The sequence below is a fragment of the Branchiostoma lanceolatum genome, chromosome 8, assembly GCF_035083965.1.
Source record: "Branchiostoma lanceolatum isolate klBraLanc5 chromosome 8, klBraLanc5.hap2, whole genome shotgun sequence".
Taxonomy (NCBI): domain Eukaryota; kingdom Metazoa; phylum Chordata; class Leptocardii; order Amphioxiformes; family Branchiostomatidae; genus Branchiostoma; species Branchiostoma lanceolatum.
The window spans coordinates 19,255,570-19,280,419 of record NC_089729.1 but is presented as its reverse complement, the minus strand read 5'-3'; the positions used below and the strand labels follow the sequence as shown (position 1 = coordinate 19,280,419).

General features: G+C 39.6%; 1 protein-coding gene across 1 annotated transcript; it reads left to right on the top strand.

Moving 5' to 3' along the window:
• The first annotated feature begins 3 nt into the window (after window positions 1-3).
• LOC136439558 (serine/threonine-protein phosphatase 6 regulatory ankyrin repeat subunit B-like) lies at window positions 4-23,405 on the top strand. The gene is made up of 16 exons (XM_066434978.1): window positions 4-104; window positions 703-2,123; window positions 7,761-7,851; window positions 9,482-9,571; window positions 10,488-10,661; window positions 10,836-10,934; window positions 11,284-11,391; window positions 12,047-12,142; window positions 13,133-13,231; window positions 14,681-14,770; window positions 15,409-15,507; window positions 15,683-15,781; window positions 16,641-16,739; window positions 21,660-21,755; window positions 21,959-22,027; window positions 23,340-23,405. The coding sequence occupies exons 2-16, from the start codon at window positions 751-753 to the stop codon at window positions 23,403-23,405; spliced, it is 2,748 nt and encodes a 915-aa protein (XP_066291075.1). The 5' UTR covers window positions 4-104; window positions 703-750.
• Window positions 23,406-24,850: the final 1,445 nt, after the last annotated feature.

The window sequence follows — 24,850 nt, the reverse complement described above, 5'->3', positions numbered from 1 at the left end:
TTACGGAACAGGGCCGACCGACGCTGCATCCACCACCCACGTGTAAGTTGGGAGGAGAAAAAGTTATTATACCCACATTCTTGATCAACAGCGTAAGCCCAGAGGTATTCAACGTTTCTTTGATCTACTGCTATACTTAACTGTAAAGCAGAAATACTTTCCCATACGTCTTTTAATCGATGTTAGCTCGAATGAGTTGGGTGGGAATGGGGAGGGGGGCGACAATTTGGGAACTGTTTAATATATTCTACGGAAAGCCGTTAGATAGAATAAGCCTCTATGAAGGAGACATCTAAGTATCATGCTATGGGCAATACATTCAACATTGACACGCTATTCAGCATATGTTCATCGAAGCCCAATGGCACACATGCATCCGCAACAATTCTCAGCCTACGTATACTGTATTATGATAACGTTACTACCGTATTTTTACTGATAATCTGTATACCAAATTGTGTTGACTGCCCACTGCACAGTTTAGATACTGGACATCACTGGTGATCAGTTCAACGTTTCGAATGCCATCCTGAATTAAAGTAGGGAACGGATAATGACCTTTAACATCATTAAAAGTTCAAAATCAGAAAGACCATAGATAGACAGTAGATGTATCATTGTTTTGAACTGTTATTTGTTTATCCCAGAGCATAAGAGAAGTCTATCTTCTACAACCACTTTTCTTTCTTTTATCTGTGTCAGGAATAAAGCCGTAAGAACCGAGGTGGATCGTCCCTTTACCGAGGAACAATGAGTGTGGCAGACCTTTTCTCCGCTGCATCAAATGGGGGCTGTGACAAGATTAACTCCCTGCTAGAGAAAGGGGTTAATGTTGATGCCAAAGATGATGATGGCTGTACAGCACTCCATCATGCTGCTAAAGCTGGACACTCTCCCGCTTTGGAGATGTTGTTGGACCGAGGTGTGGACGTTAATGCAACTGACCAAAAAGGCTGGACTGCGCTTCATCATGCAACTAATTCAGGGCACTGTCCCACCATGGAACAGTTGTTGGACCGTGGGGCAAGGATCAGTGCAGCTGACCATAAAGGACTGACAGTGCTTCACCACGCAGCGATGACCTGTCATTGTGCTGCGATCGCCCTTCTTCTGGACCGAGGTGCAGATGTGCATGAAATGAATGAAGACCAGGCAGCTATACACTTTGCTGCAAGTAGTAGAATTTTGGGCCGGAGTACGCTATTAAGACTTGTTGCCCTATGGCATGTGGACAGACAACTGTTGGCCGCCCAGCAGAACTCTACTCGCTGTGATGCCATTGCACTCTTGTTAGCTCGAGGAGCAGATATAAATGATCCTGGTTGCTTTGACTACACGCCGCTTCATTACGCTGCCTTGGAAGGGGACACTGATGCCATTTCCCTCTTGTTGGACAGAGGGGCAGACTTTCATGCAGAGAATCGTTTACGTCAGTCTTTGCTTCATATAGCAGCATTGCGTGGACATATAGACACTGTCAATTTTTGGTTAGACCGTGGTTTTGACATCAGTGCAGTGGACATCTCAGGCCGTACACCTCTTCATGTAGCTGCAAAGTACGGTCACCACGAAACAGTCAGGTTACTGTGTTCCCATAGTGGCTACATTGCTGCAAAGGGTACAAGTAACTCATGGACTCCTCTGTTGGATGCTGCTCAGCACGGACATTGCAACATTATCGACCTTGCCTTAACATTAGGTGCTTCGTTGGATGAAAGGGATAATGCAGGCAATACAATGCTTCACTCGGCCATTCCATGTGGTGGTCTGGACACCGTCTCCCATATACTGGGTCTCGGGGTGGAGGTAAATGCAAGAAACGAAGAGGGTGCGACAGCACTTCACAATGCCATCTTTTGGAATAACTTCCAAATGGCAGAAGCACTCCTCATGGCAGGTGCAGACTGTAATGTGAAGTGTGAAAAGGGGGATATGCCTGAAGACAAGGGATCTATAGAAATGCACAAATACCTGTTGTATCATAGAAACCATTACCCAAATCTTCAAAGATTGTGTCGAGCAAAGATCCTTGGTGTTCTCGGTCAGAGTCGGCATGAAGAGATCCAGCAATTTCCATTACCGCAGACTCTGAAGGACTACCTGTTATTTAGTGATATCTACTAGTTCTGAATATACCTACTGCTGTACATTGCATTGGATACATTCCTAAAACAGGATGTGGCTGTTAGTTTCTCCAGGTGTTTGCTTACATAGTATATATATATTTATTTTTTTTTGCTTTGTGAAATCAGTCAAGTGTGACCATCCTAATGACCATCCCTGCATAAGGACTACCTGGTCAATGTTATCTCTTGATGGTGTTTTTTGCAGATTTTTCTTCCAAGCCTGAAATACCACCTGTTATTTAGAGCTATTTATTAGTCTACTTTCCTTTTTTTAGATAGCAGCTTTGTATTTGTGTACTAAATGTTGTTTGTAACTGTTGCTTCCGCCACAAGTTTTGTTGGTTAGTCTCTTTAACCCACACCGAAGAGAGCTTTTGTTTGTTTAATCAATTGATAGGCATTTTTTGTTATTGTCAGAAATTTAGAAAATGGGGCCAAGGTGATGGAAGCACATTGTAATAACATAATATATGTATATGTATGGCCGTCGCTCAATCTAGCTCCTTTGTAGTCTTGCCATTAGAATAATGAATAGTGATGATACAAACATCTGTGACAAACTTTTCCTTGCTAACATGTATTAGCAGCAGTACAGTGATTACCCTAGTATGTATATATTATGGGGATGACTCCTGTCAGAAATATCTTGCATTATTAGATAGAAATTATAAGTAATCTATTTCCTCCAATGGAAGAGAGCATTTCCAGCCTTGGTTTAATGAAATGTGCTCCTTGCTCTACAAAGTTCATTTCACTGAAACCTTAAGATTTGAAATAAAAACGGGGTGCTCTTAGGTATCTCGGTCTGATCTTATGATACAAAATGAGGGTTGAGGCATGTGTGTGTGAATAGTTGTTAATCGAGTTTAGCAACCCAATTCTTCCGTTGCTTTGACCCCAGAATCGACCAGGAACGTCAGCATTCACTCAGCAATAATCCCATAGAAACGAATTACACTTAAAGCCATGCACAAGACCAGAGGAGAGTGTCCAGGTTCTGATAATAATAGTTTTCTGAATCCAAAAGCGTAATTGTATTGGTGATTTGACCTTGAACCTGGACTAGGCAGCAGTTGTATTACACAGCATCAATATTCTGATAATCTCCCGAGTACCCTTCAGATTAACTACAGCCAGGTGTAACATGTTATATCAAGAACAGACATTGGATAACCTTCAACTTGGCGGCTCTTAAGAAACCTTGGGTTGAGCTTAAAAATTGCATTTGCACTTTGTTTCTGGATACTTATTTGTCGAATTATAGCCTAAGTAACACCACTTGCTTTCGGTAAAAATGGACTTTGATCTTTGTCAAACATCCCATCGGAACCCCTCTCAAAAATTGGCAGCTCATAGGAAATCTAGGGTCGATGTTGAATATAATGTTTGTAGCGTGTGTGTAAATAGTTGTTGGCTCTATTGCGTTGACCCAAAAATTGATCTGAAACTTCAGCAATTATCCAATAGGAACCAATACGTAATATCTCAATGTGCATCACACCCCATGGGGCACTAGTCAATTCCTGTATTATGAGCGGTTCATTTATTTATTAATCTGTGAATAATTTTTACAAATTTTGTTGATTTTGTATTCATAAAGATGTGGTCTGTTAAAAAGTAGCACTCTCCTCCAGTCTTGTGTATCACTTTTAAGTAATTATTCCCATCCCAATTGTTGTGCCTAAAGGAGATTATAGATGTTTCATTTGTTAATCACTTGATTTTTATAATGGTTGATTTTATATTCATAAAGATGCGGTCTTTTAGAACGTAACTCTTTTCTGGAGTTGACTCAGATTGGAATAAGTTTGAATGTTGTAGTTCAGTTTGTAAATGTAAGTATATCATTTACTAATAGCATTACCGACATTATTTTCATTTTGCTATTACCAAGCCGTGGTAGTATATGATATAATTCGTAGATGACTGAACAAATACAAAAATTAGCTAATTAACCAAAGTTGCAAAAAAATCCTTTGGGCAGTTGGATACGATCATTGTAACAGTTAGATCTGGAGATCTAGCTTGTAAGTGTAGCTTTTGTTTGTTTATTTGCTGTTGTTTCCGAAACAAAAATAAAGTAATCAATAACTTCCACGATGGTATAAAACAAAGCGACATCTTTCGCTTCTGCAATTAGAGTCCATTCCAAGTCACCACACGGGTTTTCAGTGATATTTGTAATATCTTCGAATTATTGTTTTATAATCATAAATTGTTATAAATATTTACAAATGTTTAAAAACAAGTAAATATGAGAGTACTATATTTTAGAATGTTTTTTCAAATTTGCAAACATTTAGAAAGTGACTGTCAAAAGAGATCATTTTTTTAACAAATTTGAAATATGAATTAGTTTGTGTCAAGTTTCGAAAGATTTCGAACTATATATATGGGTCATCAGCCCCCCGTAACGAGCGGCTAATGAACGAGCGGCTAATCCCACCAAAGCATGTTTCGGATCGGGCGGGGAAAGCCGACCGAGCAGGAAGTAACTGTGGCGTGACAGCGTCTCCGAGTTCCTCTCGTCCAGATAAACACAATAACTGTAGTTTTGCCACTCAAAAAGGGCCAGCAAATGTTGCAAGCGATCAGGAACCAACAGTGGTCAAATGACCAGACGTAGTAATGAGCAGAAACAAAAGTTTTATCCACGCCAAATTCGGCACAATACAAAGGGAGAGCCGCAAAGGGATTTATCCCACACAGGCCGCCGCTACTTGGGAGAATCTATTCTTTCTGTAGGGTGGGCAAAACCTTGTAAATACTCTTAACCAACGTAAAATGATTTCAGATACGAAATTTCCGTAATAATGTAGCACTGAAATACTGTCATACTTAAATTCTGTATTTCAAATCTTAAACTCTGTCAATATTATGTTTAAAGATAGATATATAATGATATTTCAGACAGCGTGGTCCCCTGCAAACATCCCGTGTCATGCCGTCTGCCGGGAATGCAACAACACGAGCGCGAGCATGAAGTTTTGATAGCGAAACAAAATCCATGATCTGACTCTCTTCATCTCTGGAACAATAAAGCCTCTATGCTTTACCCTGTTGGCTGATTGGAGTTTTCAATTTGCACTTGGACTTGGAATTGCTGAAGGTCAGTTGTTTGGTCCCTGTTCAACTTCAGAACATATGCTGGCGCGCCCATGGGGGAGGGCCGCAGACCACTATTTCTATACGTAGCTTCCGTCAGTACTTTCTAACATTTCTGTCGCATATTTGGGTCGTTTCTGCAAAATGTTTAGGTTTGATTGATAAGGATGCCAAGGGATTAGGTACTGATAATGTTTCTTTCGGAATGTTGTGCTGCTTACAGGTAGACCCGTTAACTGTTTGTTTACTTTACTCCCGCGGCCAGCCGTGAAAGCACGGCGGGGTGTGAGCGCTGCCTTTCTACGCCTATTTTTGGGAGTAATCTAACTGATAAACAGAGGACTGCGAATGTCTACTTTCGAAAAAAAGATAGGAAATTCGAAATAAAGGCAAGGGGGTGTAATCAATCTTTAGAAAGTATCAAAAATATTGTTCTCAGTTCCTTAAATATTTTGAATATTCCATGACAATGTGGGAAGAATTGAAAAGTGTAAACATATTTCGACATGTTTGTAAACTATGATATAGGGATTACAAATAGTTACAACTGTTTCAAATTAATTCTAAACAATGGCAAAAAAACACCCGTGCGGTGACTTGGAATGGACTCTACTGCACCAGGTATCCCGTCAACATGTGCGGCGCCAATTGACCTCATGTGAACTTACACCTCGTGACTGACGTGAACTTTGGATCCAGAATTCTGGACACCTGGTCCGCTCAGGTAAGCTGCCTGGTTTGTAACTGTTCGTTAGAATTCCACGCCCACGGTAGTTTTTGGTTTTCTACATTGGTGATTGCGTGACAGGGTGTTAGAATTCCAAACGCTGACTATTCTAAACTTATAGCAAATGCTTTGTTTCATCGAATATATAGGGATAGATGGTAACACGAAGTGCCCCCCTCCCTCCAAGATAAAACTTGGTGGATAATATTGTAAGTCATAGAGCATTTATAGTGCAGAAATGACTATATTTGACATCAGCCACTGCTGTTTTCTGATTTTCCAGAAACATAAATGCTTCACGAGATGTGTTCCTGTGAACGCTATATTTACCTTCGCCGAGAAGGTTATGCAGAGGGTAGCGTGTGTGCGTTTGTTTGTAACAAACAGCATAACTCTAGAAGGCTTTGATGGATTGTTTTGATATTTTGTAGGTGGGTAGATCTTGATGAGACATGAAAAGGATTAGATTTTGGATCCCCTAGCGGCTTGTTACGGTACGGCAGCCGAACTTCCTGTTTAGATATCTCGTGTTCTGGATATGCTATGGTCCTGGTTTTTGAGTGGTAGATAGCTCTTTGGACAGAGAGTAAGTGGAATAGGTCTTGCGGCTTTTTTGGAACTGCAGGAGCAGGTTTTGCTTCAGACTTTGAAAGGGAATAACTCAAGAAGGGCCTGATGGATGGTCATGATTTTTGGTAAGTAGATAGATTGAGTCATGATGTACATGATTAGATACTTATTTTGCAAATCAGTATCTACTTTGCATAATAAATTAGGAAAGTTTATACAGCCGCCAAATTCCATGATAGGACTCTCAAACATGAGACATATGTAACTGACGAGGGGAGAAATATTGATAGATATCAACTATGCAAATGCAGACCTCATTTTCATAATACATGAGAAAATACTATAACTCAAGATGGGCTTGATGGATTGTCATGATTTTTGGTCTGTAGATAGCTTGAGTGATGATGTACATGATTAGATACTTTTTATGCAAATCAGTATCTAATTTGCATAGTTAATGAGGAAAGTTTATACAGCCGCCAAATTCCATGATAGGATCAAACATGAGACATAATATTATGTAACTGAGAAGGAGAGAAATATTGATAGATATCAACTATGCAAATGCAGTCCTCATTTGTATAATACATAAGAAAATACTATAACTCAAGATTGGCTTGATGGATGGTCATGAGTTTTGGTCTGTAGATAGCTTACGTGATGCTTTGTATGATTGGATATAATCATACTTATCATATTCTAATTTGCATAACTAATGAGACCCCGCTGTGTTTCATGATATGACAATTCAAATATGTGACATTTGTATCTGAGGAAGAGAGGAATGCTAATTGATAGAAAATATGCAATTGTAGGTGTAATTTGCATGATTAATGAGAAACTACTATAATTAAATACAGGTAAATGATGGCAATTTCATACTTGTGGCAATTGAAAGTTATGTGAATGTGAACATCGTTGAATCAAATTATGCTAATAAGGACCCCCTTTGCATAATTGATGATAAATGTTAGCATAACCTTCTTTAATAAGCTCACACTTTGGACAACTTCTGTTATTTGGGTGAAGACGATCAACTGGTATGATTTATGATTCATGAGAAATATCCCTTAATAGGTCAGTCATAAAGGTTCAAATCATTTGGCGAAGGTATGAGGTCGTGGAACTCTAGTTTCAGAATGTAACAATTACCACATACTAAAGTTCGGCGTATATCATATAATCATGACCTATTCTTTCTTTCTTTTTTCTTGTCCTTTTTTGATTAAAAGCAAGGATATTTTTAGGGACATGGCAGATCCTTACGTAGAGAGACTAGTTTTGCTTTCGACTTCTGGGAGACGTTTGGACAAGAAGGATCAGGTAAGGTTGACACAAGGTCATGTTTAGACAGTTTTCCCTTCAATAATAATGTATTTCTTGCAGAATCTGAAAACAGAAAAATCAAGGTTCTGCAGCCGGGTTATCACCATTCAATGTATATACAAATAAGACTTATATCCGTGGGCAGCGAAGGTAACCGTTATGTTAACATGAGACGGCCTGGAAACCACCATTTGAACGCCAGTTTCCTTCACGAGGAACTTCCTACTTAGCACTGTATCCAAGATGAAGCTGACGTCATTTCTGTGCTTTAAGTGACGCGCGCGCGTGTGTATATGTGTGTGCGTGTGTATGTGTGCGTGCGCGTATGTGTGTGTATATGTGTTTGTTTGTGTGTGTGTGTGTGTGTGTGTAAATACGTTTGTGTGTGTATTTGTGTGTGCGTATGTGTGTGTTTTTGTGTGTATGAGTGTGTGTGTGTCTAATTGTGTGTGTGCGCCTGCGCGTGTTAAATAATGCTTGCGTTGTGTGAAGCAAAGACCGGTAGTTAAAGCGTCCTATACTCATTCACTGTATTCATGTAAGGAAGAGACTATCAAATGTCACCTACCTGAGTATTCAGATCAGAACAAAGAAATATGATGTTTGCCAATCTTAAATGCATAAAAACACATTAAAACACAAAACTTTCACAGCCAACGGACACCTTAAGCATGGCTATAAGTCTGCGATTTTTAAATAAGACGGTGAAAACCCAAACATGCAACATCCGGCTCGAAAGTCTTAACATATCCAGAACAAATAAAAGCCTCTTTTACTGCTACATTTTCGAAGGGTGCCAAATTTAGTTGTCGGCCCTGCGTCTGCGTGGATTACCGGTCCGTACCCTGTGTACAAGTCTGTGTAAAAACCCAAAGTCTAGAACATGTGGATGGATCGCAGTGTTACTTACTATGTCGGCTGTTGTCGGCAAGTTCCAAAATGGACTTTATAATTATGGATTTCTTTGGTATCGCATTAGAAATTCTGGGCTCAGCGGTAAATGATGAAAAAACTTTCGGTGTTTAGAAGTTAAGTTAAGCAATTAATCACGCTAATCAGTCTAATGCGCGAAACTTGAGAAAGTTCTCCAATGGATTTTTTTTTCTAAGATAAGGCGTTAACAGTAGGCCAGCTCTTGCTATTTTGGTACAGCCATCAGCTCATTTGACTTATGCAAATAATGACATTTTTGCATTAGCAATTAGAAATAATAAAATTTAACGACACGTCGGTTTTAAAGGTCATCACTATTTTGCGACAGTACAAGGTGTTTAAACTCTTGTTACATCTGAGTGTGCTGCTGTTAATAAAAATTAGTGCAGGTAAGTGGCGATTCAAATCCCACAGTTTATATGACATTTATGGCAAAAAGTAAGAAACTCAACAGTTATCAAACTTGTACAAGTAAGTTTATTTCATATTCTATGTGACTTCTAGGTGCAAAGTTAATTTACATTGAATGCTAAAGTTTGCTATGAATACAACTTTCTCAAGTCTGAGATCCAATAATATAAAGCGGCGAGAATATGATGTCTGTCAGGTTACAGAAAGACTGTGCATATGAGACTGACGAATCCCTAATCCGACATCCGTACTTCTTAATGACCCTGATGCTCCTGTGCAACAGGATCTTGTAGGTGCTATACAGGCTTTGGATAAAACAAGAGTTGAGCAGCTGCTAGCTAATGGAGCCAACCCTAATGTTCTCGATGATAAGGTAAGGAAGTGCTGTAGATTTCTGATTGCATCACATTGATCATGAGCTGGCGATTAATTGGGGTCAGAAAGTGCTTTATTTACCATTCGATCGAAGGTTCCATTTTATGTCTCCTAGGGCATATGCATTTTAAGATAGGACAGTTCATCACAAATCCAACCTAAAACAAAAAATCAAGTTCGCAAGATTAAGCACATATACACTCTCATTACTCATTTGTATCTATATTACTCGATGTATATATAGTCAGGATATAGCTTTAGGATCTATCAATGTCGACGGATAAGAAGGCAATTGATTTGCAAAAGGTCATAGATAGATACAATGTATGCAAATGAAGGCCACTTTTGCATCACATTATTATTGAGAAAATATCATAATGTATTTATGATGGATGATTTTGATTTGATATTCACATCATTTGCAGGTTAAATGGATATAAAAATCAGGAATGGATTGAACTGTTGAAATTCAACAAAACTCGCCAAAGTAAACGATTTTATTTCCGACTCCATTAATCTTTTTAACAGAGGTTTAGGCTCCACGATCTCTTGTTACAGATTTGTACGCCGCTTCACTTTGCATCCAGCCGAGGCCAGGTGGACATTGTACGAGTTTTACTTTCCGCCGGGGCAGATCATAACATACCTAATATATTCCCAGAGGTACGGGGATAGATCAGTAACAGACACTAACAAGGTTTCTGTATAACCAAATATATTGTTATTATGATGATATAACAGTAGTTATTGCATATTTCTGCCCAGATGGGCTAAATGCACAGGTGACCACACTTGGTCTATAAGAAGCATAAGGCAAAACATGAATTGATAATATGCTACAATAGTAAGTTGCTATAAATGAATGAAAAATGAAGCGGTTTGTGCTACCATGAATATTTATATTTTGTCAGCAGGATGGAACGAATTGGCCATTCATGAACACGCCGCTGGCCTCGGTAGCTAGCAATTTGCCCTCCATGATCACGCCGCTGGCTTCGGCAGCTAGCAATGGCCACACAGAAACTGTAAAAGTCTTACTCGCAGCAGGGGCAAATCCTAGTGCACAGATTACCCGATATGCGAATGAGGTAATTAGTCCTACTATTGACAATTAGTTGGAATTTCGGCTTGGATATGTTCAAGTTAGCTGCACTTAACTTAGATAACGAAGCACGTTACCAATTTTTGTAAAGAAGAAAAGCTGTTGCATTTTAGCCTTATCTTACCTGGTGTTGACAACAGTTTTGCTTGGTTATTTACAGAAAAACACACCGCTCCACTTGGCAGCCAGGGATGGTCACACAGAAACTGTTAAAGTTTTACTAGCAGCCGGGGCAAATTCAAGAGCAAGGAATATTGACGTAGGTGTATGCACTGTATTTTTTAAAGAAGGATTCAATTCAATTACATAACAAAATGTTAGACACTTGAAAATGTTGAGCAGACACCATGTCTTTGTTAGGATTACTATATTCACTGTATATGTATTCTTCTTCTAAAACATTAGATGCTATGGCATCTTCTTGAGTCTATTAACTGCAGTCCAAATTTAGAAAGTAATCCTGTTTGCATTGTAAATGTTAGAATATTTATAATTTCTTGTACTGTATCAATATATATATAGAGAGAAAGAGATAGAGAGAGTGAGAGAGAGAGTGAGTGAGAACCTGATATATTTAGATATATTAATTCTTTTTCTACTGGAAACAGCAAAAAAGGCCGATCCACCTTGCAGCAGGGAATGGCCACACAGAAACTGTGCAAGCTTTATTCAGAGCCGAGGAATACGATAGTACACCGGACGTTTACAACGTTTGTGTAAGTGGACCTGCGTGGATACATTAGCAACAATTATGACATTAAAATGTAATTTTGACTGCCTTGGTTAAACTGGAGGTCTTCAGCTCTTCACTAATAGCATCCAAGTATTCTTACAAACAAGCTCTGAAATGAGGTTGGCAAATTGTAGATGTACCCGTTCTTCACTCTAAAGTGACACTACTTGTTTCTACTAAAATAACCATATGTAGTCCAAACGGATCCCGGCTGTTTAAAAAAAAATACAGGCAATTAAGTTGGGTGATGTTTTTTAACAATGTATATAAGGTTGATAATTCAATGGATAGTGCATTTTAGTGAGACTTAGGTGCAGTCATTATTGCCCTAAGGAAAGTAGCAGAAGTACTATCGAATATTGGCTAGTCCAAATCAACAAACCTGGATGTGTAGGACGGTGTTGATATTCAGGACGCTGATAATATTTTACGGACAAGCAATGCAGTTGGTAAAACTAAAAGAATTTGAAGGTGCTTGATTTATTTTGTATTATGTTATGTTCCATCTAAACCTTCTCCAATGTGTTCAGGTGAATGAAACAGTTGTATAGGTCCCCATCGCACAGAGACATATAACGTTCAGAAAGATAACGAATACTGCTTCTGATATGATGATGATTATTATTTTGTTATTTCAGGGCACAGCACTCCATTCAGCAGCCTCGGGAGGACAAACCGAAACCGTACAACATTTAATCGCAGCAGGTGCAGACCCTTGTGCAAAGGACTTAAGTGTAAGTAGACATGTCGTTAATATCTATCCGACATATGAATTAATATTTGGAATTAAAACAGCAACATGTGGTGATCCAAAACATTACCAGAATAGACTGTAATCCGGTGCTGCAGTGGCTGCTGGTGTATTTGTGTATGAATCAAGATGATGTAGCTGGACTTCGTGATATTGGGTAGGTAGGTAGGTGTCAGCAAGACATTCGATGATGGGCTTCCTCGGGCCTTCCTACCGCTCCACAGCGGAACATGTGAATGTTGCGACCATATCTCGAGAAGCTGTTGATGGATCTTCATGATATTTGAAGGTGGTTATGGGTCAGGAAAACAAAGGTCAAGTTCCATGAGGACTACTGTATATTGTACCGTAGCGGAACTTAGTTTGAGCTTTAATTTTGCGGAAACGCTTTGGTTGTGATTTTAATGTTAAATAGCCTATGGGGTAAGGAATCAATCGTGTACGTTTGGGTGCCATAGCGGCATATTTAGCAATGCATTGGATTTTTTTTTGTCGGAAACTTTAGAAGAGGATAACTCAAACAGCTGGTGTTCTGGAATCTAGGCCAATTGGTCAACACGCATCTGACAGTTTAGTTATTAGTGTATTCTCCAAGCAGAGGTTTTGATGGGAGTTGGATTTTAACGCTGTATGGAGGGCAACGTTAAAACCCCCGGCAACTCCCCACCCCGCCATCGAAACCTCTGCTTGTTGAATATTCCACTGCACGAAATGGCCTCGTATCCCGGCGTATACGTACAGGGCTTCCTCCGGAAATATTCCATATCCCGGTGCGGATTTAGCGTTTCCGATATAATTAACGGATACGCTAAATCCGCAGCGGGATATGGAATATTTCCGGAGGAATCCCTGTACGTATACGCCGGGATACGAGGCCATTTCGTGCAGTGTTCTTGTGGACCAATGCTTATCGTGCGAATAAGCTAATTTTCATAGTTGATAAGAATTTGTCTATATATGATTTTTTTTGCAGAAAAACACACCGCTTCACCTTGCAGCCAGTAATGGTCACACAGAAACAGCGAAAGTCTTACTCACAGCCAGGGCAGATCCCGGTGCTCTAAATAGTCTAGTAAGTGGATATGCCCTTGACAACTTTTAAACATTTCTCAAACAACAATATCTTATAAAGTCGTAGCTATATATATATACATACACAGTAGAAGCCACTTAATTGCACAATGGATAAAGCACATTCAATTTAATTGCAAGGAATCACAAATTTCGGTTCCTTTTTACTCCATTGTTAGTGACTCTGCATATCGGCATGGTGCACTGTCACTAATGCCGGATAAATGCAACACATTTCTTAAAACATTGTCGACAAGTTAAAATGTGCGCTAAAAATCGGCAAACGCGGTACAAATAAGCCGATGACTGCCTGTGTAGAGGCACAATACCGCCAATATGTTTCTAAAATTTGTTTTTACTGAAGTAACAAAAGAAGGTTGTCTCCATTGGCGTTGATAGCGATCGTATGGGAGGTCACAGGCGGGTCACGGGGCGTATCGGCACCATAAAAAGGCCGGCGGCCTTACACTTTGGCAAACAGCATGCTGGACTCAATAAAAGTTGGTCTCTACCTGTACATTGTCTTTCTTACTGTGAATGCATTTATTAATATAGTTCGCGGGGATTTAATTTCACGTGGTTTTAGGTTCGCGACAGCGCTATATTTACATACTGCTGCAATGATACAAATAAGACCGGAGTCTTTACGTACATCTGGTCGGAAACTACAGCGACTCGACAAGGGCAACAGACACATAGACGGACATGGCAGTCATTATGTCGGTGCGGTGCTCACGTGATCATCGACAGTCTTTTATAGCAGAGCTGAATCCGCGTCCTAGAAACTTCCTACATTCACCCGAACGAGTTATACGCGGGTTCTGGTCTGCCATAAGAAGAATGGTCTGTCACTGACCTAAGTCTTCTAAGCATATCTACCACCTGGATACGTAGTACAGTACATTGTACAGTTACGAGCTACATATCCATGCTGTACACAATCAAATCTGTCCAAACATGAGAGGGGCCTCTTTGGCGGTTACATATTTCATTCACTGTGTCCTATGATGTCTTTCATGAGAATGTGAAAAGTACTGTGTTAATACATTAACGAGGCCAAAACAAGAGGTGAAATCTAGGGTGTTACCGCACTGTACCTGTATAATAAAAGCTTTTTGACATCTAAATGCGTGCTAACAAGTTCATACAGCACACTTTTTAAAATATTCACCTTCTGTATAATATAGTGGATTACCGGTCCAGCTGGGCAACTTCGCATTATTGCACCAGCCGTATAATGGCACAAAACTCGATGACAAATGGGATGTGCAGTTAAGCGGATTCTACTGTATATAGTGTGTGTGTGTGTGTATATGTCATGTTACAAACTGACAATGCCTTTGATGTATTTTACTATTAAGGGACCTTTTACACATGCAACAGGAGAAGGCACAATTGCGTTGCTGATGTGTCGTGTTGTTTTTTTCTTCCTTTTTAAATTTTTTTGCAGAGGCAAACACCGCTTAACCTGGCATCTCTGAACGGCCACCCAGAAACTGTACATGCTTTATTCCCAACCGGGGCCCAGTTTGATAACAACGTAAGTGGGGTTTAACTCAATCATAGTTGTTTAATAAAGCTTCAAAAGGTCAAATTAGGTCATACTAATTGGTATAGTAGACAAATTCGGTTTACATAAAGTTTGTTTTCATCCTTTTATCAGCATTTTGACGTATACGTTCCGAGCTTCAGTCTCTTCAATGCACAGGTTACACAGAAAACATTGGTGGCGTTGATTGGCCTTGTGGTAAGGGTGACCACGCCAGACTTGGGGGGTTCTGGGTTCAAAATCAAAATCCCCACTGTCGTGCCCTTTGCCGAGAAAGGCACTCAAAACGAATTTCCGTACTTCACTGAGGTACAAATGAGTACCTAGATTCGACAAGGGACGTTCTAGGACAGGGAGATATAAGTTAGCGCCGATTTGACCCAGTCATTTGTGTAATTTCTTTGCAATTACTGGCTGAGAGAGCAGTCGGTCCACTCAATATCAAATCTACACATATATTCATCATAACAAATAAAAAGAGTAATATCTAAAAATAAGATCTGTCACAGCAAAAGCATGCGCAGTAAATCGAAAACAGGCAACATTGGCGTCTTGGGCTGCAACAGTGGATAACCCGTCAATGGTAGGCTGTTCTTCTGAGTCAGATACTGTTACGCTGTTTGTTACAGGTACAAGCATCTCTCTTCTTGGCAGCCTTTGAGGGCCATGCCGAAACTGTCCACGTTTTACTCGCAACCGGGGCAGATGCTAACGCATACTACGGTAAGGTAAGTAAACCGTCAACCGACGGACTAACACTGGCTCTGGCATTGGTATTCGATAGTCTAGTAGGTCAAACTAAGACAAACATTTGTTCCTTCACTACACACTTCATGGATTGCATTGTCTTTTTTATTTAAAAAAAATTGATAGGTACAATGCTGTCAATATAAATCTCTACAGGGAAGCACACCGCTCCACTCTGCTGCCGCGGAAGGCCATCCAGAAACTGTACGAGCTTTAGTCACGTGCGGGGCAAATGTTAACGCACGAGACGAGATAGTAAGTATGAACGCTGTAGATCAATAAGAATATATACAGGGAACCAATATGCACAGGTTCATCTGATTTGGTTTGAAAGAAGAAGTTGCCGATGTCTCAGGACAGAAAGCATCTGAACAAACCTAATTTATGATTTAAAAAATGAGCGATTTTATTATAGCTTGAAGTTTCATCTGCGTTTGTTAAATTCATTTTGAAGCAGAATTTAACCGTACTTTCGAAAACAACAAGTAGTTTGATTTACTAAAATTTTCGCATCCACGAGTGTTCATCGCTTAAGAAGTAAGCATTCTACGTCTTCTTTGACGCCACTTATTGAAGATAGAATACTAGAAAAATACTGGATAAACTTATGCGGAAAAAATGTGGCACTCCATATAAAGGAGCAGATAGTTGTAGAGCTCAAATGTATAAGGCTTATTTTACCTCTGTAAAGAAGTGCGTTTCTGCATGTGTGAAAACTTTGTCTTAGTGTCAAGTTAGATTAAATTTCCCGTAGATTGTATCTGTATGCATGTTATGATAATATTCACAATTGTCACCCAGAAACTGTATAAGGTTTACTTGTCGGTACGGTACTACATTCGGTGCAGAAACTAGTGCACAAAATAATGATGCAAGTAGATTTATCATAGACACACAGCAGTTATTCTGAGATAAATCTAAACTGAACTCCGCTCATAATTGTTTACGGACATATGTGGACCCAATTGTCTATCATGAGGATAGAAATAATGCTTATAGAAGAGCTAGTTTGCTGTTCTGTGTTCTTTCCGGTTCGAGAGTGTCTTATGAACTTTGCTTTCCAAAGGCACGATATCAGTACCAAACTTTATACCATGTATGATGTTTATTTCAGGGACGCACACCGCTCCACGAGGCACTCAGAAGATGCCACATTGACGTCGCACAAATTCTAATCACAGCCGGAACAGATCTTAGCGTGCAGGACATAAATGTAAGTAACTCTTTTTTGGACCAATTTCCTTTGGCATTAAGTGGAATCGGTGGCCATGTGTAGTTGAATCAAACTCTACAGATTCTGGATTCAAGTTCCAGACAGCTGGGACCATGACTATCACCTAATCGTTTTCACGAATGTGCTCACTTCATCACGTGAAAAAGATGACCTATAGCTTGTTTTCGCTATGGTTATGGTAATACTTGTCCCTACAAATGATACAGTTACTTTAAGTCAAATAAAGCAGACTTCGCTATATTTCCAAGCCACTGCGAAGATGGGCTGTTCAAACTTCTCAAGCAAGAATGGTATTTTTTTTTGCAATACCAGGACATACGTCTAATATACATTTATGATCTAAAACATAGCAAAAAATCGCCAAAGAAATCAGTTTGATGTCGTGATTGCCTAAAGTGGGAATGACGTCATCTTGGCACAGTGTTGGCGTATTTCCCATACACCTATGCCGAATTTAGGTCATTTAATTTGATTTCAATGCCAGGGCAGAGAAGCCATAAATATACATTTTTTGTCTGCACATTGCAAGAAATCACCAAATCTCTCATTTTGCATTGTTGTATGTAGGGGTGGATACCGGTTCAGCTTAATTAGGTCCGAGTTCAAGTTTAGGTTCAGAGATTTAGGTTCAGGTACGGACCTGAACCTGGACCTGATCCTGTTCAGTTGATGTTTTGCTTTGTTAGACCAATATTAAGCAAAGAGAATTAATACTGACACGCACGACTATAAAAGTTTCTTGGTGAGAAGACTTTTAAGACAAACCAGTGTTTGATATTTGAATATTGCACTTATTTAGAATGCCTTTTTTGTCAGAGGGGAGACTCAAAAAGCCTTTTATCAAACAAAATAGAAAAATTATTTGTACTTTGTTCAGTTTTTTTTTTACTCAGGTTTTGGCTTTCAGGTTTTTTGGACTCGGTTCTTGGATGTTAGAAAGGTCCGAATCAGGTCTAGCGAACCGGTATCCACCCCTAGTTGTATGTGAAAAAGTGTCCCCCACCACGTACCCCTCTGCAAAACGTCGGGCCATTTTGTTTCATTACTGATAGCAAACCTCGGGAAACAGATCACATAGAGCTCTTCAGCAACCCAGAGAGAGCTTTGTAAACTTCCGTAAAGTAGTGCATGGCACATCTGAAATCATATTAGGTCATACGAAGTGCAGACACCAGGATTGGTTTGATAGTAGCAATGAAGACATTACCGGCCAAGAAGAACTCCACCGAAAACCAGAACTACCAGCTGAAGCACCTCAGGAGCGACGTTTAAATAGACGTCGGGCGCATAAAGGACAGGCTGCAGAACTATAGGTCTAAAGGTAGTGCACGGTCCCTCTCCCAACAATATTACAACTGTCCGTTCAGCTGATTGTACCCTTCTTACAGGAAAAAGCGACATTACTGAGCATTGGTGAACACACTTTACATTAGGCTATAAATGGGCTCTGAAACATTGACCATCAACCAACAGGCAATCCAGACGTGGTGTACGAGAGCCAGTGTGGTTTTAGCAATAGAGGAACTATTTTTCCATTCTATTCACACTTAAATGCAAGAAATGTGTCGTGATGAAAACAAAAACATATACAAGCTGTTTGTAAACTTAACAAAGGCGTTTAGACACTGTCATCCGTGAGGGCCTGTGGTCTATCTTGTTTAAACTGGGCTGTTCCCCATATTGTGCGAAATGACACGGTATTTGAATCTTTTCCGATAACAAACGGAGTTAAACAAGGATTGGGCCTGGTAAGCACCGCATTTTACCCTCATGTTTGGCACTATGATATTTAAAGCACTCTCTACTACGTATGCAGGGATAACCATCCTCTACAGATGCAACAGGTGTTTTTATACTTACGGCGTCTCAAAATACAAAGCAAAAAACAAAGTATTGGAAGCCCTAGTGAATTCAATCCTTGCTACATGCTGTTAGCGAGACGGATCTACAAGAATTCACTAGCTGCCGTCTATATCCAGTAAAGCTTTTGGTTGGACAATCAGTGTAAAGGAAACAGAAATGATGCTTCAGTCTTCACCAGAGTGGTCAATAGTATAATCAACTAGAGTTCCACGAACACATTATCTTCGCCAAATAATCAAGGCTTATTATGGAGAGTGATTAATCTTTACGTGCTTATTACCCCCTGCAAATTTGATCATGCACCATACCATTTGGAAGTTATGATGGGCGAATGAGTCGAGTCTAGATACTAGGGTTAAAATCATTTAATGGTACAGGACTAGTACGCTCGTATATGTGTAGAGTGTGCTGATATATGTTATAACTGGTCATGAAAAAATATGAGTATGTTGATATTATATGGGCCACAAAGGTTCGATATTGCAGTGTTTAAAGTGATGATGAAATGGTACAGTCAATATATATAAATCGATTCGAATAAATCTTTATTCCATATCAGACACATTTTGAAAGACATAGTGCATGTACATGTGACTTTTCCGCACCTAGCACTGGTGTATTTTTGGTGCAGTGTACTCTCGATCTCCAAGGAGTAGGTCTGGCTGGTTTTTGACATGTTTTTAGGTGTTTTTGGTAGGCTTTCTTTTTTGTCCCCTTTTCGTTATGCCGCCAACCGTGTTGAACAGAAATGCCTAAACTAAACGCGTTAAAAACCAGCAGGACCACTGCTAGGAGAATAGTTTATTTATTTGACCTACATGTACGTTCATGCAAGGCCATCTGTTTAAATGATCTGACACTGTCCCATGTTCCATAATGAAATGCAGTGGGTTAAAAAAACTGTCCTTACTTATTTTGCAAATTATCTCCTGATTTGCATAATTAGTCATTGATAATGTAAAGCACCATCTGAGCTCTCTACATAACAAACATCACGACGATCTGTCGACCCCTTCTCAAGTTATCCATGTCCGAATGTCAAATCACCAACTGCAGTTCCTAACAAGCCGCTAGGGGGCCTAAATTTACAGAACTTACTTTCTATGTCATAAAATATCTACCACACAAAAATCATGACAAAAGCACTTTCAGAAAATATGCCCCTAAATTTTAAAGCTTCGCTACAGTACCTTAGGTACCCGCTAAAAGGCCCATTATCGAACTTGATCTTCCTTTCTGCCTACTTATCCACTTAATATCATACAGATCAATCAACAGCTTTTTGAGTTATGCTGACGACAAACAAATACACTTCCACACAAAGCCCGCTGCAGTACCGACGGAAAATACCAGGGAAACTTTCCCTAGAATCTAGTTGGCAACAATTTTCTGATAATCATATAAGTTTATCATTTTTGTGTTGCCATGGCAACAACATTATGACAGGACTGAATTACAAATTTCACTAATTTCGATTTAAATAATGAGTTTCCAAAGTGTTTTGCTAAATCACACTTGTTTTCCTACATTATTAACATTAACATTGCATGTAGTTTAGTGAAGAATTTATGATTAATCATGTAAAATATATGCTTATAAGGTAACGGTATAATCAGGTTATTGTAACTTGATTTTCGTCCCTATCTTGTATTCATTTTATGAAAAAAACATTCATATGGACGATTTTATTCGGTTTACATTGTATTTTGGGATTATGTCAAATTTTAAAATTTTCGATTGCCGATCCAAGATGGCAGATACCCTAAGGAAGCCAAATATGCATGACGTGATTTTGACGTTGATGCGATTGCCATTGACAACAAAAGTTATAGCAGACTTTGATATGAATAGGACACATTTTTTGGCTTTTTGTTTAATACCTTTAGGTATTACGGGAATTCCCTATTTAGACGGTTTTAGCCAATATGATTTTATCAATAAGGCCATGTTAATTTGATTGAATTGATGACATCCTCTGGAGACCCCAAAACTGACGCGAACGTGCGATTAAAAAATGTTTAGCCAAAATAAGTTACCTTTATCATGTAATCAACGTGGTCAGGAAGGATAAACAACTTAACAGAAAGAGTACGGTTTACTAAACTATATGTATTCTTCCTTTTTGTTGTTTCAAAACTTCTTCTTTGACTTTTGAATTGACTTTGCCGTTTTCTGAAACATTCTCTTTGTTGCAATTTACAGCATCTATTTTCTCCCTTTGAAGCTGCTTTTTACGATTTACATCATAGCCGAATCCTTTTTTTCTTAGAAATGGACAAACATTGATGCGCGCTCGGATGTCATTCATATATCTAATCGAATTAACATGGCCTTAGAGCGTATTCAAGAGTCCATATGCAAGCGAGTTTCACGTTAGAATAACATTGACACCTGCATTGTTAGTCAATACCTTTTTTGTTATGGAACAACCGAATGAACTAGAGTTACAAAGACACACTAGACACTCGAGATACTTCTCGAAGTCGTGAGATCTCTGAACTATGGTGTATGCAATGGGTGGTATTTGATATGACATAAATGAGAATCTCGTGACATCGTCATGTATAATACGAGTTACTGGCAAAATTAGTATGAAGAAATGAGTACAGATATGATATTGTGTGTTGTTAGGGACTCGCGAAATGCAATGTGTATTAAATGAGGGACTAGTAACATTATACTTATTCGTCATAAGAGTTATCGCGATATCATTCCTTTTCGATGATCCCGATATGGCCTCTTCACGGCACTCATCAGGACATACCGGTGACCTCACAAGATGACTACACTGCCCATCCTAATGACCTTTATGTGATCTCAATATATGACTACTTAATTACTTATTAACTACGCACCCAGACCCACCGAGAGATCCAAGTCGTCCAAGGACTATATAGTGCTGAGATTATTTCGTGTGGTCACATTTGAGAGCTTGAAACCTACCGTTACAAATCATTTTGATTCAGCCGCACCAACACATTTTTTTATTACCTATTCACAATTACGTCAAACTTAAACCTAACGCTATCTCTACAGGGCAATACGGCTCTCCACATTGCGGTCGGAAGCCAAAGTCCTAAGTGTGTATCCGAACTTCTGAAGGCCGGGGCTGACAGTAGCATCGGAAACGAGGTAACTGTGGTGATGGAATACTCTAATTGTCATTTTTGAACCTTTCTATGGTTGGTTCTGTCTGTTACCTACGAGTATCTACCACGTTTATTAGTTATGGATTTGCATCCCTGTTATCACCTTTGATTTAGATGTCGGATTATAGGACTCAATACTGAGGTACACAGAACTGTTTATATTGAATATCTTCCCGATATCCGTAGGATGGCAAGATGCCAGAAGGAATGCTGACACATCAGATGATTGTGCTGAATGTTTTCAAGTTGTACAAAGTAAGTCTATCCTACAGATTATCTTGATTAGATAATTTTTTGACCGTAAACTGTAATCATTATATATAACATTTTTATTTCTTAAAGTCCATTTAAATTTGGACAAATCTTGCAAAAATGCTCCGCGTGTTCCATTTACTGTTGGCCAAGGAAACCATGTTCTATTTAAGGTTCCGTGCGTTCCATTTCCTGCTGGCCAAAGAACCTGTGTTCTTTCAGGTTACCTGTGGTCTTGTTGCAGGGAGATCCTTCAATGATAACATTTTCTGACTGACCTGAAACCGACCCTCCTATCCTGTGTGGTTGAAATAAATAAATCAGGCAACAGTTGTACATATGCTTCATCATCTTCTGTTAAAAAAGGACAAATGTGGATTCTGAAATGCATTCTTAATAGTATAAGGGATCTATGCGTCAAACAGAATTGTCTACTCTTATCTTCGTCAGTTTGGATAAGCTATATGATAATAACGTTAATGACCCGCCTCTTCCTCGGTGAATATGGTGTCATAACACCTGGTCAGGTGCTATACCCACCTCATAAAAGCAACTGACCAGGTGTTATGACACCATATTCACCTCGGGGCGGGTCATTAACCCTTAGATATGTACTTTTTATGACGTCATTTTGACGTCGTTCCTGTTGCCATCGACAACATTAACGTCTTTGGATACATTATAATTTATCATACAGAATTTCAGTATTTACAGTTTTATCGTGTACCTTTGAGGTATGAGGAAATACCAAAGTAGGTGGTTTTCACCAATAAAATCACATAAATGACGTCATAATACGTCGCAACGTCATAAATCTTTACGTTCATTCAAAAATTTTGATATTTCACGTTTCTACAAAATGTTTTTTTTTTTACTATGATCATACTATGACCCTTGTCATACATGTTACTAGATGATAAGTATCAAACAATAGGGAATATGAGTGCAGATTTTGCTGGGGTCAGTTTTGACCCCACTGGACCACGCGTAAACTTTCTAGCATAACTTAATCAACAATGAGCCAATTTCGGTAAAAACGTATGAGAAGTTATAAGACATATATACAAACAAACTCATAGGAGAAATTTTGTTTCCGACTAGAAATGTCAAAACTGCACATGTTGATATACGCCTGGGGTCAGTTTTGACCCCATACGGTGGTTTGAGGGTTAAGGTAGGCACGCTTTTTTAATTAATCTCTATGGTCTGCAAGTTTACTTTTATCAATCGATAATCGATACGACTATTGCTAATTTTGTTAGTAAAAGGAGACATTAGGAAAGCTTCTAATCCGGAATCGCTTTGTTTTTTGCAGGGTAAGGAACGCTGGATACAGCAGAAAGTTGCGCTCATCTTAGGTCTGAAAGAAGGGGTATATTAGTTGGTTTGAAGGTAGCAATCTCACATTTTTAAGTGTCCAGCTGAATGTAATAATCATTTGAATAACTTTCCATATCTGATGTTTAGACATGATGATTGGATGAAATATGAATGAAAATGTGTGGCTTGTTGCAACATGGTGCACCACGCCCACGCTGATTACATAAGAAAATATCGCAAATGACTTCGCTGGACAGAGTGAGGTAACTTTCGACTTCCTGATGACGGTTTTGCAAATCCCATCGATAATTCCCGTCTACAAGAACGCCGGCGAAAGATCTATCCTAGCAAATTACAGGCCTATAAGTATCACTGCATGAAATCTGGGATTTACCAAACTTACCATGGGTGTGTAAATTCTCGGTAAATGTGACATGTAACATTTACCCAGAAATACCACAAATTTACCCGGTAAAGATGTGTAAATATCGGGTAAATATCCGTATTGCAGTAAGTTTAGGCCGCAGCACAAGCCTTTGATAACCTCTTACCAATTAACAGTCCCAGTAAGAGTCCCAGTTAAGGGCCGAGTTAAGGGCCGAGTTAAGGGCTCAGTTAAGGGCTCAGTTAAGGTCCCAGTTAAGGTCCCAGTTAAGGTCTCAGTTAAGGTCCCAGTTAAGGTCCCAGTTAAGGTCCCAGTTAAGGTCCCAGTTAAGGTCCCAGTTAAGGTCCCAGTTAAGGTCCCAGTTAAGGTCCCAGTTAAGGTCCCAGTTAAGGTCCCAGTTAAGGTCTCAGTTAAGGTCTCAGTTAAGGTCCCAGTTAAGGTCCCAGTTAAGGTCCCAGTTAAGGTCCCAGTTAAGGGCCCAGTTAAGGGCCCAGTTAAGGTCCCAGTTAAGGGCCCAGTTAAGGGCCCAGTTAAGGGCCCAGTTAAGGTCCCAGTTAAGGTCCCAGTTAAGGGCCCAGTTAAGGGCCCAGTTAAGGTCCAAGTTAAGGTCCCAGTTAAGGTCCCAGTTAAGGTCCCAGTTAAGGTCCCAGTTAAGGTCCCAGTTAAGGTCCCAGTTAAGGTCCCAGTTAAGGTCCCAGTTAAGGTCCCAGTTAAGGTCCCAGTTAAGGTCCCAGTTAAGGTCCCAGTTAAGGGCCCAGTTAAGGTCCCAGTTAAGGTCCCAGTTAAGGTCCCAGTTAAGGTCTCAGTTAAGGGCCCAGTTAAGGTCCCAGTTAAGGTCCCAGTTAAGGTCCCAGTTAAGGTCCCAGTTAAGGTCCCAGTTAAGGTCCCAGTTAAGGTCCCAGTTAAGGTCCCAGTTAAGGTCCCAGTTAAGGTCCCAGTTAAGGTCCCAGTTAAGGTCCCAGTTAAGGTCCCAGTTAAGGTCCCAGTTAAGGTCCCAGTTAAGGTCCCAGTTAAGGGCCCAGTTAAGGTCCCAGTTAAGGTCCCAGTTAAGGTCCCAGTTAAGGTCCCAGTTAAGGTCCCAGTTAAGGTCCCAGTTAAGGTCCCAGTTAAGGTCCCAGTTA

What these genes read in the sequence shown, in the direction of transcription:
- LOC136439558 (XM_066434978.1), top strand. Translation starts at nt 751, where the DNA reads ATGAGTGTGGCAGACCTTTTCTCCGCTGCATCAAATGGGGGCTGTGAC. An exon ending in TTACCCGATATGCGAATGAG is followed by an intron (nt 10,662 to 10,835) that starts GTAATTAGTCCT and finishes GGTTATTTACAG; the next exon opens with AAAAACACACCGCTCCACTT. An exon ending in ATGTTTTCAAGTTGTACAAA is followed by an intron (nt 22,028 to 23,339) that starts GTAAGTCTATCC and finishes TGTTTTTTGCAG; the next exon opens with GGTAAGGAACGCTGGATACA.